At 35.8% G+C, this 15,466-nt stretch overlaps 1 protein-coding gene across 1 annotated transcript in view; it reads right to left on the bottom strand.

The window, feature by feature from the left end:
- Positions 1 to 488: 488 nt before the first annotated feature.
- The window catches only part of fgf11a (fibroblast growth factor 11a), a 32,818-nt gene continuing 17,840 nt past the window's right edge, over positions 489 to 15,466 (bottom strand). The window contains exons 4-5 of the mRNA XM_057322424.1: positions 6,880 to 7,078; positions 489 to 6,356 (exon numbers count right to left, since the gene is read on the bottom strand). Coding sequence (XP_057178407.1) covers positions 6,220 to 6,356; positions 6,880 to 7,078 — 336 coding nt within the window. The 3' untranslated portion in view covers positions 489 to 6,219. The remainder of the gene's footprint in view (positions 6,357 to 6,879; positions 7,079 to 15,466) is intronic.

The raw sequence follows: 15,466 nt of genomic DNA, 5'->3' as shown, positions 1-15,466 counted from the left end.
CTAACCTGTATAAATCCCTTTGTTTGGGTCAACACAGGGAAAGATATTTGGAGGAATGCTTGTAACCAAACAGTTATTGGACCCCATTGACAACCATAGTAGGAAACATTACATTCAAAAAAGCCCTAGAACTGTTTGCTGTCCTAAATTCTTCAAAATATCTGTTTTTTTTCAACAAAAGCATTTTGACTACTATGGTAGTCAGTGAGGTCCACGAACTTTGGTTATAAGCATTCTTCCAAATATCTTTCTCTGTGTTCATCAGAACCAAGACATTTATACAGATTTGGAACAACCCGAAGGTGAGTAAATGATGACAGAATTTTCTTTTTTGGGTGAACTATCCCTTTAAAATAAAATAATTACACTGAATAATACAGCTGTGTAACACACAACGCATGTAGAAGCCCAAATAAGACAAATGACTCTAGTTTTACAATCATACAAATATATTCATTTTATTTAATAATATTTAATAATATGTCTTCCATAGACTTATAGAAATAGATATAGATTCTATTGCAAATGCAGGGCTGAGAGTGTATGCAGAATAGAGTATTAACAGTAACAGTGAGTTAATAAATACTTAACAGGAATAATCCTCATATTTTTCATTTTTAATGTGTCCTGTAAATATTGATACATGCATGACTGTATTGTGTTGTTCCTCCCAATATTCCAAAACACCACACGTGTGCCACTGCCACTTCATTCTGTTTGTAAAATGGGAAAGCCAGTTTGAATGATTGAGTTGAGTCCAATGTTGTTATTAGCTTTTGCGACTATAAAAATTAAAAATAGTGTCATCGTGGCTTTGACTGGAAGACCTTTGCTTTGTCTTGGTCTGGAAGACAAGAAAAAGTAATATGGTTTATTTTTCCTTTGTTTTGGGAAGACTTCATTACAATAACTTGGATCATTCATGCAGAATATACAAAAAATATGGGATATAAAGCAAACTCTCAATGTTCATAAGCAGGTAGCCCACCCAATATGAGATGTGAGCATTTTAGTACTGCATGTACACAACCTGTGTGTACAGTTTGTGTGAAGCAGCGACAGCGACAACCAGCAGTCCGTTTTGCTGTTGTAGATCCCAACTGATGTCCATTATGGGTAAAAGATCACGAGCGTTGTCTTCTTGTAGATCAGGGATCAGTGTTCACAACACAGGGGATGATTTCTGGCCTGTTTGCCCTTTCACACCAATTGTCTTTTTGATCTTCCAAAATGGGTTAAATTGTGATTGAATGCAGACTCAAATCCACAGTTTCACTGATACACAACAACAACAACAAAGAAAATAAAAATAACAATGGACAGAACATTGATAATGGACAAATGACTATATTTGGGACACAAAAATGAAATCCACAGTCTAGACAGTAAACACAGTTACATTGGTTCATGGTTCCAAAGAGATCTGATGACATGAAACAAGAAGTTACTGGTTTAATTTTTATCTTGCCAATTCAAGAATATGGTAAATTGATTGAATTCCACACCAACCCAATGAATCCACTAAACTGACCGATATTCTACACAAGGAACCAAACATAATCTGCCTAATACATCTCACCACAGCCACAATGATGCCAGTTTAACTTGAAACTCTACACTAAAGGTTACCTCAGATTGATGTTGAGGGAATATAGTGATTATCCAAAGGCTGGGATGGGACTGAGGAACTCAGCTTTTTAAAGGTCACCCTGGCTACACACATCTGCTGTGAGACTAATACCCAACTGCTGTGCATGCAATGCAGATGTGGTCTGGTGTGACTCCATGCTTTTAAAATGCAGTAGGGCTCTCTCTCTCTCTGTCACATACACACAGAGGCAATGACATTCAGCTGAAAGGAACAGTGGTACATTTGCACAGAGCTTTTGTCAGGGAAAAGAGTATCATGGGGGACGAGACTTTGGTAGAAATAAGGGAGGATGGTTGAGTTTTTGTCTTTTCTGCTGCATTGCAGATGCCTGGGTTGGGGCTACAAAGTCATGGACACGTGAACACACCCACACGCACAGAAAGTAATTACAGACTGACTGTCAGAAGACTTCTGACAGCAGTCTGTAGCCTAATTCGTTTGAAAATGATCTCACCACCACCAATTAAAAAAAGCAAAATCTTCTAAATCTGCTCTCAGTTAACATTAATTGATGCCGGTAAACTCCAAATACAAGCAGGAAAAGGAACACAATTGATGCATTTTCCAGACATCTGGAAAAAAGGTGCTGTTTAGTTTAGTGCATAATTTTGGAAGGTGTGTTTCCTAAAATGCTGGTGTTAATGCTTTTAAACTAGTGTATGATTGTTGTTTAGTTGCCCAACATGAACTAAAAATGAAAATATATGAAATGAAATGAAATTTAAAAATAAATCTAAAATAAAGAAATTTTAAATAAATAGTCAAATGTGCTTGGATGACTCAAACCACAGCAATTCACATCACTCTTAACCAAAAACTACCAACAGCAAAAAACATAATTTAAACAATATGTAAATATGTTTTGCTTTGAAACACAGCAAAAATGCAGCAAAGTTTTGAGTAAATGCAGACTAAGAATTTTATAAATGCAATTGCAACTGTTTTAGATCATGTAAAATTGATCTAGAAGTAAACACACCACTAAAAGCAGCTTAGAAATTAACCTATACTTCCAGAGATACAATAACAATGCGTATGATAAGTTGACTGAAATTGATTGGTACACCAAAAAACTCCTAAAAAAGTGCTAAGTCAAAAGAAAGACTTTTAATTAATATAACACTAAATTGAATTACAATTTGGGGAGAAAGTGGGTTTTACCACTTTACATCACAGTGTTCATGTTACGGTTTAATTCTTTAAATATTAGGTAATATTAATAACCAATAATTCATTTGTATTTGCACAAAATTGGGTATTTCCGCACTTTTATGGGAACCTCTTACTAACTGCTGCTGTTCTCAGATTAAATCAAATATATAGACTAATTCTATCCCATAACCAGGACCAGACAGAATTTGCAAACAATATTCACATTTTTTGTTTGTTTATGGGGAAAATCTGCTGAATTGTTTGGAATAGATGATGATGAGCTGATAGTGCTTAACTCTTATTGGTTTCAGAAGGCATACGTTTATACATTTGAAATTGTACAAATCAATAAAACAGAATTAGCCCTTAGCTTTCATCTCCTTGCCTCTGTTTCATCTATGGCTCAAAAGTCGCAGTGAAATTGAGGGAAAGCATTTGTTTTTCCATGAAGACAGCAGTTTAATTAATAAAATATTGGTTAAACCAAGGTATAGCCATTGCTTAACATGACAGACTTGTTTCCTTTGCAGCCTGTAGCAACCCAGTTGTTAAGTGAAAACTTCACTACCTTAATTGTTCTCTCTGTTAATGTACTTCTGTGTTTATGTAACGTAAATAGCCCTTCATATATTGCAGCATTTCAAGACCGATTGCAAATTTTACACTATGGCAGTGAAGTGAGCTGTGGACAATGCGAGATGCGAGTGCCTTCTGTGATGTAGAAATTTTGAGATACTATGCATTGGTTCTGGCAAAATTAAAAAACACATTATAGTTTATGAAGAAAAATCAAGATTACTGATGTGCACCCAGAAGCTATGAGATGCAGAGAATTTTGATTTAGCCCCCAAGAAAAGCAATCAGCCTGGGATGTTAACAAATGCCACAACCAAGAACTTCTGTGACAGGGGAATTGTGAGATACCTGTGGGTACTGTGATTTGTATGCCCATCAGCAGTTAGGAAACTTTACTCTGCCTCTATAATCTGGGAAAGATTAACGCCTGATATGGAAGAATTTGGCTAACTTTGAAATGTTTTCGTTCTGTGCCATTCTTATATCTAATATCTATCACATCTAATATCCAGTTTTTCAATGTGGGTCTTAATATCTTAGTTTCCTCCTGTAATGCAATGTAACGCTGCAAGGGAGTGAAAATATATTTATCATACAGTGGTATTGTTTCCTCTAAACCAGGTGTATGCTGTAAGAAATTATTCAGCTCAGCATGAGAAAAGTTTGATTTTTCCTTTGTATAAAGCTCAATACTTGATATGATACTGTGATAATGATTATAAACACCAAGGAAATGTGCTCTTGATACAGCTAATGTTTGCATCAAAGGAACTAGACTAAAATATGAAGGGTATTTGAATTCAGATTCTTCTACAAGGGTCTTTATTTTGCATAAGGGTCCTGATCACCCTGTTGGGTTTAAGGCAGACCCACGTATTACATGGCTGCTATAAATATGTGAATAATAAAATCATATGTTAATTTGAGTTGAAATTGTTTTATAATCTTAGTTGTATCTTATTATCTTAAAGCTTCCGCTAAGAAAAGTTCATCATACCATATGAAACAATCGCCTGGGCAACAAGTTGATCACTGCAACAATATTACAGCAATATTATTGCTAAAGTTATCCACAGTAATTTTACTACAATTAATATCGGTGATGGAAGATGTTGCCAATTGTATTAAACAAAAAATATTTGTATTAAACAAAAGAGTAGGATGATGTACAAGAGACAAAAAAATAGGACTGGCATCAGTTTGAATGATCTGATATACACTCTCAAAAATAAAGGTGCTTCATCATAAAGTACTTTTTTCATAAAGCACATCTCTTTTTGTCTAAATTATTCCATAAAGAACCTTTAACATCTGAAGAACCTTTCTGCATCACAAAAAGTTCTTTGTGGCGAAAAGGTTCTTCAGATTAAACTGTAGAAAGGTAAGAAGAGATGGTTCTTTAAAGAACTTTTGACTGAATTGTTATTTGTGGAACCAAAAATGGTTTTTCTATGGCATCGCTGTGAAGAACCTTTTAAGCACCTTTATTTTTAATAGTGAACATTGTTGCCATTGACAGTGAATACTTGTTATTCACATTGTAAAAGTTTACAAAAACAAAATATAAGAATTTACAGGTCTTTTGTGGTGGTTTTTTGCAAAGGTTCCCAAATTATTTTCTGTGAGCTCTTCCAGTTTCACCAAAAGAAAATTGAATAAGAATTGGACCTTCTCGGCAATTATTTTGTTTCATTTGTCTGGGTAAAGTGCCTTTGCTCTCAGGCAAATCTAATAGAATGGAACTGAATATAGGAACATGAACTTTAGAAAACTTGCAGCCCCAGTATAGTCAGCAATCTCTATCCACTTTAAGAAGCCTTCCCTAAAGTAACACATATACTAAAAAAGAGGGGAGAAAAGTACAGCTGTAACAATATTGCTCTCTAGGCATATTGCAATGAGGAAAACAACAACTTATCAAAACAAAAAGAAACAATAATGCAGGACTATTCCCCTCTGTTATGAGTCATCGTACAAATGATATTGTATTGCTGTTCAACACACACACACACACACACACACACACACACACACACACACACACACACACACACACACACACACACACACACGCACACACACACACATTTCTGCACTACACAGACTCATCAGCATAGGAGACGATGAGCAGAGAGAGAGACAGAGAGAGAGAGAGAGAGAGAGAGAGAGAGAGAGAGAGACAGAGAGGTTTAAACTGCCTAAGGTCGAACGGCTCTGAAGATCATCATCTTAAGAGGAGAGTTTTATTTATTTAGATATTTGGTATGTATGTGTGTATGTGGCAGAATCCTTAATAGTTCCCGAGAGAGTGTGCGGGGCTTTTCCTGTGTTATGAAGTGGAAAATGGATTCTATGTCTCAAGCTAATCAAAGTGCAGGGGAGGTAAAAAAGTGACTGGGGATTACAAACCGGGACGGACGATTTCAGGGGTGTTTCAGTAAATAACACAGATTTGGGGGATCTAATAATGTCTGAACAAAGGAAGGGGAGGGTTTAAATGTGAAGCACAAATTGTTCAAAAGGCAAAATAGTGTTTCTTGTTAAGTGAAAAAAAACAACAACAACAAAATGGAGAGGAAGACCATGATCCTTTCTTTAAGCAGTTCCTATGACTGCAGACCTGGCATGGCCAGTGAGTGTGCTTGAGAACATTCTGACCCCAGACCATTATGGTTGTTATTGCTCAGTATTCCGCTAGATTTGTGAAGTTGGAGAGACCAAAAGGAAGTGGGCATTAGACCTTTCGACGAGGGTCTTTTGAGCCCTGATGCATTGTAGGAAATTTCTTAGTACTGAGGATCAGTGGAAAGTCTAAGAACATTGTTTTCTTTCTCCTCTCGCTAGGACGCTGCAGGGGCAAGTAGCACTGGGTCCTTCTTGCTGTTTTTATGGACAGGCGAGTCTGACGTTTTGGCTGTTTTCCTAGGTGGGCTTTGTTCACCAATTTCATGTAGTGATGGCTCCCTGTACATGGCGACTGGAGACAAAGAAAGTGACAGAGAATTATGTGAGTACAGGCTGTGTTAGTCTGTGTTAAAGGGACATTTTACCCCCAAAAATGAATTCTGTCATCATTTACTCATCCTCGAGAGTCCAAATCTGTATAAATGTATTTGTTCTGATGAACACAGATAACCAAACAGTTCTTGGCCACCATTAACTATACCATAGTAGGAAACATTGCTTTATAAATGTCTTTGTTCTGTTGGACAGGCACTTTTGACTACCATTGTAATTTTCCCTACTATGGTAGTCAATGGTGGCCAAGATGATTACAAGCATTCTTCTAAATATCTTTCTCTGTGTTCATCAGAAAAAAAAACATTTATACAGATTTGGAACAACTGGATGAGTAAATGATGACAGAATTTTCCATTTTGGGTGAACCGTTCCTTCAAGTATTACCTAAAAGTAACTGTAACCAGACAACAACGTATTTATTAATCTTTCAGCAAACCTTTAAATAGTAATGAAATTATTCATAAAACACAAGGCCATACCCTCTATGAGCTTAGGCAGGAAGTGAGCGGCACCTTTGGTCCTTTTGACCCGGTTCCCTTTCATGACCTGTCCATCTCTGTTAATTCCAATGTACCAGGCCCGACCCGACTGAGTTTGACGGTACAATATTGATGAGTATGTCACATAATAGTTCTCAAACACGGACTCCTTAAACTTACACTCCGGCGTGAAATGTTCCTGCAACACAGAGAATACACACACACACACACACACACACACGCACACACACGCAGACACACAGACACACACACAGTGAGTTAGCCAGAATAACAGATTGTAACTGCTGGCCATTATTATATATTTATATATATACTGAGTTCAGCTGGGACAGGAAGAAAATGGGCCCCACATTTCACTGTGACAGGGTTGTGAAAGCATTAATGTGCTGAGGAGCAGCAAATGAGCACACACAAAAGCCACCGGGCCTACACAACACTTTCTCCATGACATATTTAATAAACATACATGTTCTGTTCAGGTGAACATAACTGCATTAAGTAGCATAATCTTTGCCCCGAGATAAAACAGAGCCAAAGTCTTTCATTCTAAAAATCCCTGCTGTGAATGTCAGTAAGCAAAGACCAACATCTCTCTCTTTTATTCTCTCTCATCGTATTCCATCTGTATTTTCCTTCCTTTCTTCCTTCCTTCTCTCTCTCTTGCTCCCTGTCATTTCGTAACCTTGTCAGGGAACAAACCAATTTCCAGGATTGATTGGGATCCTTGGTGTGACTGGTGAGCAGAGGAGCTGAATAAGGGGTTTGCTCCTCTCTCTCTCTCTCTCTCTCTCTCTCTCTCTCTTTTGCTCTATAATGTGTTTGTTTTGAAACACGTTCTCATCTGTCAACGAAAGAAAATAGTGATTCTTCATTAAATACATTCCTAGTTCAACTGTATATTTATTATACAGTCATAGAACATATAATTCTCTCTCTCTCTCTCTCTTTTGCTCTATAATGTGTTTGTTTTGAAACACGTTCTCATCTGTCAACGAAAGAAAATAGTGATTCTTCATTAAATACATTCCTAGTTCAACTGTATATTTATTATACAGTCATAGAACATATAATAACGTTCAACACTCAAGCTTCCTAATGCTTTCCTTCATCTTGTTCCTTTTTTAAAACCATGATATTAGATAAATCATGTCAAACGTGATTGAAAAATAAATACTTTTATAATAATTAAACATTAATTTTTGATATTAAAAATAATGAATAATATAATATAACAATGAATGATTGCATTTAAGTGACATTATGGCCAGATTGAAATCTTTCTCGTAAGCCTATTTTTTAACTTTGAATGAGGCTTTAGCAGGACATTAAACACCTTTTAGAGTTAAGTGCTTGAGGTAAAAGTCTGTGCTAACTTAATTCATTACCAAATTGAGTTTAATTGGACCTTCCAGCACAACCGGATGTGGGTTGGAGTGTGTGTGCACAATAAATTTAGATGCAGGGTATTTCTAAACTTTTTCAGAGATAGATATGGTAATACATGCTGACTTTCACTTTGCAAGTCATTAGGGCCCTTTGCACAGTGTGGGAAATACTGGTAGCAGAATATACATGCGTAATAATAATATATTTACATTATAAAGGTCAAGAAATGATGTGCATTTCACTCGTGATACTGAAGACAATCCCCAGTCTCCAATTCTCTCATTATTGAGAGAACAAACTTCTTGGTGAATTATTTTTTTAATATTTTTAAAATGATAGACAATTAATTTTTTGATTATTAATAATGATAAATTATATTGAATGTAACGTGAGTAAAAATTTAACGTGGTACTTGAGCCTTATGGAAGGGGAACATTGGTCTAGGGTGGCATTTAAAACAAAAGGCGAGCCGAATCACCCCTCACAGTCCAATGAGATACTAAAAGACTTTTGAGTGGAGCTGGGAAGAGAGAGAAAATGTGAAGGAGAAAAAGAGGCAGAGGCGGAAGTTTTCTTTCGGGTTGCAGTGCTTTTATCACCAGCAGGTGTCAGAGCACACAGTTAGTCCTCAATGTACTGTGTAGTTACTCATAATCCAGTACTACATTTGTGTCCTTTTTCTCTGCATCACCATCTTAAAAAAGATTTAAACATCACAGCACTCTTTCAACATTCTTTTTATTTCTCTCTTTCCTGCCTTTTTAATCTAGGATTGTCTGATATGTGGATTATTATGGAGGGATTATTGACATGTTAGCCTGCATAAATTAGATGACAAACCTCTGGATTGGCTGGCCGGTTGGCTACCAATTATGAGTTTAGACTGGCATTTTGACATCAGCCTTTTGGGGTACGTTTACATGACATCAAGGTGCTACAATCTGAAAAGTTTTCCTTTGAAAATAATGTTATTATTATGGATTATAATTTGATGTGTGTAAATAATGTGTGTACACTGGTCATAGTGGTGCACTTTTAAGCAGCACAATGCATGGTCATGGTGTCATTGTTTAAAGAAATAGATTTTGGTCATTTATAGACCACTTCCCAAGATGTAAACACTGATCCAGGGGCAGTTTCTGATTTTTTAAATATTACATGGATTATCAAATCTTAAATATATTAGTTTAACATCTTAATTTGGTTATAAATGTTCTCTTGATTGTATTTTGTTCAAACTTTTGTTTGTTTGGAAGTTCATCGGGACCAGCGTTAAACCAGCGTTGTTTACATCATACAAAGTGGTCTATACAGAGTATTTATAATAGTATTGCTTTAAAAAAACTTAATCCTATAACGTTAAAACTCATTTTAGAAGTTTGCTTTTAGTCCCCCAAAACTCAGATGTCATGTAAATGCCAAAATGCATGAAAAGTTTTCCCTGAAAATGATATTGTGTAAACACTCCCTTAGGGAACAACATTTCGATAAAAGTTTAAAGAAATAGTTGACCAAAAAATATATATATGTTTTACCTGCATATCCTGTGAGTCTAAACCTATGAGCTGTTAATATGTAATTTAAATATTATTGTTCAATTAAAGTTATTTTTAAAGGCTTATTTTTGTTTTTCCTATTAGCAGAATTATTTGTTTCCCACATTATGAGCAAACAGAGAGATACAGCTGGTCCTGGACTTCTGTCTTCTGTTTTTACATTGTCTTTTGTCTCTGGTGTCTTTAAGAGTGTAAAAAAGAAACAAGTGAAAAAGAACATGTAAGATTGGAATGAAAAGAAAAAAGTTAGGAGACAGATGGGGAGAAAAAAACGTAAAAGTAATCATGTTCGTCTGTAAGTAAAACCATAAAATCCTCTTCAGAGAACCGCACACATGCATTCCCAAAGCAAAAGTGCTTGCTTTTACATTAACTGTTGGTTGCTGTGGCTGTGAAATCTGTAACTGCTTTCAACGGGAGAATTGATTTCATGTAAGACTTCAGCAAAATATCAATAAGAGTTTTCTTTTTAAAAAGCCAGTAAAAGACTTTGATTTAGCTGGATAGATGAGTGCCAGGTAGAGGGCAATCCAAAAACAGCTTAGTAAGAACCAGAAATCTGGGGTTTAACACGCCAGTGAGCATTGACAAGCTTGCAGAATGGCTTTAATAGACATGAAGACGATTTCAGGAGCGATTTACTAAAAGAACATATTCATATTTTTATACATGCAAGGGAAATTCGTCCCTGGAGCAGTGAACAACTTATACTGCTCTGGATGTATAAATGTCAACTATAATTTCGGTGGAGATCATCTGAGAACAGTGTATTTTTGGTAATGATGCTGGCTTTTAGTAGAGTGGTTTTCATGAAATATTGCATTGCATAATGGTGAGACAAATTAGTTGCATTATTAGTGCTGATTTCATAGACCAAAAGCACACTGTTATATTGTAATGCGATCCAATTAAACTATAATTGCTAAATGAAGGGTTTTACTGGAACCAGCAATAATGCATTGTATCTGTCAGAAAATTAAACAAACAGTCAGAATTTCTTTTTCCTTTCACTGGATCAGAGCTACCACATAGAAAACAGAAACTTCCACACGTAAGAAAACAGCCATTACAGGGTTGACATACAGATTGACCCTAGCAGAGGCTGGGAAGTGGGTTTCCTTGACACAACACCTGCTCGTCTTTGCAACACTGACCTCATAACAGCTGGAGTGGTGTGCTTGTCCTCTAGAGCTCTCCTTGACTAGACCCAGCTGAGTGTTTGGGGATTTTCCAAACAAAATAAACAACGAAAGCGCTTCTAGCTAGGCACCCTGACGTATTCACTCCTCGTCTCACAGTTATGCATTATTAACATTTTACTGTACATTTCAAGTTTTAAAAATAGTTTAATTTCAAGAGTTCAATATGTACAGTTACATAATAAAAAGATGTTTGATAAATTACATAGAGAAAAGTTATTATATTATATTATATTATATTATGTAAATGCATAAGTAATGAATCAAAAGCGATCTAAGTGCAAGGCGATAAAGTGGATAAAAACCAAGGAATGGATGCTGACATAGAATCTCATCTCTACTTGGCAGGGCAATGTCACAAATGTGTGTTTGAGAGAGCATGTGTGTTCAACGAAGCGATAAAGTGAATGTGTGCTAGGTGGTCTACGTAAGGTCAGCTGGAATCTTTCGGGATCAGCAGTTACAGACTAATTATTTCATCAGTGTGGGGACCTGAGGCACAGATCATGGTGTGTGTGCGGTGTGTGTGTCAAAGCCAGGAAGCAGAAACACCCCCTACTTGAATTGAGTAATAATCCTGCCAGAAATGCAGAGCTCAACAAAACACACACTACACACATCCCGACATACACTCCCTTGAGTCTGCAGCTCATCCACTATAAGTCTATGCTTTATTATTGGTGTCCAGTCATGCTAACCCAAACAGTCTCCAACTGCGACACATGTGACACAAAAGACACACTAAACAGTCCTGTTTACATTAAGCAAATGCTAAATATAAAATGCATCAAGGACAAACAAAATCATGTGAGTGTGCGTTACAAAACACATGTATTTGGATTCTATAACATCCTTATAAGCAGTGTTGGGAGTAATGCATTACAAAAGTAATGTATTACAGTAACAAATTACTTTTTGCTGTAATGCAGTAGTGTAAGGCATTACTAATCAATTTTCAGTAATTTTTTACTCTGTACATGTTCAGTAATGCTTTACATTGCCTATTTCTATATTATTGTACAAAGTATATATATATTTTTTCTGTCCTGTTGCTGTCTTTCTGTTGTACTGTGGAGCTTCTGTCACTATAACAAATTCCTCGTATGTGGAAACATACTTGGCCAATGAAGCTCATTCTATTCTCATTCTATTCTATGTAAGCTATGTCGACACCTAGGCTACTGTTAACAGACTCGACTTTCACCCGAACATTTAGATGTGCTTGTTTTTCTCAACAAAAACATTGTAAACACCATGATGTTTATATAAAATATCATATACAGTACATATCACTTATATCATATAAAGTGTTTAAGTGTGGTCCTTTAATCTGCTTTATTAATGGGTTCTTCATTCGGTCTGCATGAGCTTATTGAGAAATTGTTACAAAATCTAAATGATAAAACTAGGCCTATATATATACACACACACTGCCCGTACAAAAAAGTCACACACGCCAATATTTCGTTGGACCGCCTTTAGCTTTGATTACGGCACGCATTCGCTGTGGCATCGTTTCAATAAGCTTCTGCAATGTCCAGAATGTCCATTTATTCCCGTCCAAAGTTGCATTAATTTTTCGCCAAGATCTTGTATTGATTATGGGCAGTGGTGTAAAGTATTGGAGTAAATGTACTTAGTTACTTTACTTAAGTATATTTTTGGCTACTTTGTAGTTGTACTGAGTATTAAAGATATTAGCAACTTTTACTCTCTACTTAACTACATTTTTGAACAAGTATATGTACTCTTTACTCCACTACATTTGTAATGACTAATGCAATTACACATTACATTTTGCATGGCACCTATCTTATAATTAATATTACCATTTACAGGGCAATGAAGGTACTACATTCTTGTGGATTTTGCCATAACTTACAAAAACTTGTCAACATGGCTTCTTCATATGAATATGAGTGCAGTATCGGGTAGATGTCAATCGCTGGAGGTTTTTACACGGTTAGCCCTTACCCGCTAGTTCTACAGTGATATATTGGCAACACTGTTGCCAGCTAGGTACTGTAGGTCACACATCTACAAAAGCTCTTATTTTTAAAACTAACTCTTCCTAAATGTGCTCTAAACATGTTTGCTCAAAATTTGACCATATGGTGGGACTATTGCCATGAAGTGATGTAAACCAGTAAAAAGAATGTATAGTATTTCAATTTTCAAAAGTGCTCTCACACTACATAGACAAAATATTAACCTATAGAATGAGTCGGACACAGAGAAATGAACAATCCACATATTAATCTCAATAATGGTGACAATCGAACAGCTTCACGCTGCAATGCATGCTGGGTACATAGTACAAAACTCATTCATGATTGTTTGTCACCATTGATGAGGTTTGTATGTCAAGTGTCTAACTGTGTCTCAATTGCAAAGAAAGATTTTCTGACAGAGATCTTTCCATTATAACATGTAATCACTTTACCAAACATATCTTAATAAATCTTAAATGCTATATTATTATTATTTAATGATTGAATTCTTTCAGATGTATCTTCAGTTACTAAGCAAACATAAAGTTGCGGTTCCTGTAAAGTCCCTTTCAGTGTTATTGTATAAGTGTACATTTTAAAGCTACAAGAAAGTCAAAGAGTCCAACCAAAGCAAACACTGATCGCCATAATGGTGACTTAAAACATAATTGAACCACTATGAACTAGAGTTAAATCTCAATAAGATCTTACACAGATGACAGAAATAAAGTGAAAGTGGTGTCTGTAATATGTGAAGATGTTATTGATGTTTGTGTTTAATTCTCCTCTGGTGAAATCTTGACAGATTTATTGTGTTCATCTGTTATTTACACTTGTTCATCTAAGACTGTGTGACTTAAGTGCGTTAATAGATTCTTTAATAATGTATCTTCAAACAGCCATTGCAGTAGTTTACTGTAAAACACCTACAGTAACTAGCTGGCAACAGTGTTGCCAATATATTACTGTAGAAATGGCAGGTAAGGGCTAACAGTGTATGTGAAATGAGGACATGACTGCAGCTGGCGATGAGGCCCAAACCAGCATGTCCAGTGCAAAAAGGCTTTGACTTTAATTCTACTTAACATTATTTTATTTATCCGTTATATTGAAGAGACCTTTTTGAAGGAATTTGGTTTACTTATGAGCAATTGAGCTTAAATGAGACTTAGGGTGTTTGTAATAGATGTTGTGTCTACCATGATTTGTTGCAATTTTGAGGTGTTCAGTCTTATTATGATTTAAGAAAATAAATGCGATTGCTCTCCTCACAAATCAACTGTTTCTAGTTTTTAACTGACGTGTCTCTTAAGTGTTGAGGACTAGTGCTTCTTTGAGCCTACATTCAGTTGAGTAAAATACTCAAGTACTGTTAAATTATACTCTAAGACTTTTACTGAAGTCGTTTTGGAATTGGTGACTTGTAACTTGTAACGGAGTAATTTTCACTGCAAGGTATCTGTACTTTTACTTAAGTATGGTTTTCAGGTACTCTGTACACCTCTGATTATGGGAGAGTCGGACCGCTGCGCAAATTCTTCTCCAGCACATCACATAAATGTGTGGACTCTGTGGTGGCCAATCCATGTGTGAAAATGATGTCTCATGATCCCTGAACCAATCTTTCACAATTTGAGCCCGATGAATCCTGGCATTGTCATCTTGGAATATGCCCGTGCCACCAGGGAAGAAAAAAAAACTCATTAATGGAACACCAGAGGCCTGATGCATAAACGAGGCGTACGCACAAAATGGGCATAGAAATGTGCGTACGCTGTTTTCCACGCACGTATCCGGATTTATTAAAAAAAATATTGGCGTAAATATGTGTACGGATGCTCTTGACTGTGCGTATACGCACTCTTTTTCCTTGAGTGAAAAAAGTAATGAAGTAAAAAAAAGGATTTTATACTAGGCTATAGTATTGCTTTGGTGCTAATAAATAAATGTTTGTTTAAGGATCGGCTGTTTCTGATTTCCGAGGCAATTTCTATAATTATTGTCATTGTGCACTGTCTTTTATTTCAACAATTTATACTTAATCCGTTGTTTCAACCAATAAGAAAACATAAAAAATGTTATCAACAAAAGCCATCCTCAAACTGCAGCAGCATGACATGGTTTATTCCTGTTTAATGCTGCTCAAATATGCCATATTTACACCAATACTATATAATGTGACAGATTAATGTAATTTAAAGAATATACAATACATATAAATGATAAAAAAGACAAAAACAAAGTTTAAGGCTGATGATCATGTCTTTGAGTTGAGTTAGAAGAGTGCATCACGTCATATAAACAACAGGCACTGCAAGATTTAAACAATGTTATTATTGCTCTTGATATTAATCACGATAGTTCATGTCAAATAATACATTCAAATTTGCTTTTATTATTAAAATTCTTTTAGACTATGCAGACAAAGTATTTA

This window comes from Triplophysa rosa, linkage group LG1 (assembly GCF_024868665.1).
Source record: "Triplophysa rosa linkage group LG1, Trosa_1v2, whole genome shotgun sequence".
Taxonomy (NCBI): domain Eukaryota; kingdom Metazoa; phylum Chordata; class Actinopteri; order Cypriniformes; family Nemacheilidae; genus Triplophysa; species Triplophysa rosa.
Note: the sequence above shows the minus strand (reverse complement) of the source record. Positions and strands in the feature narration are given on the sequence as shown.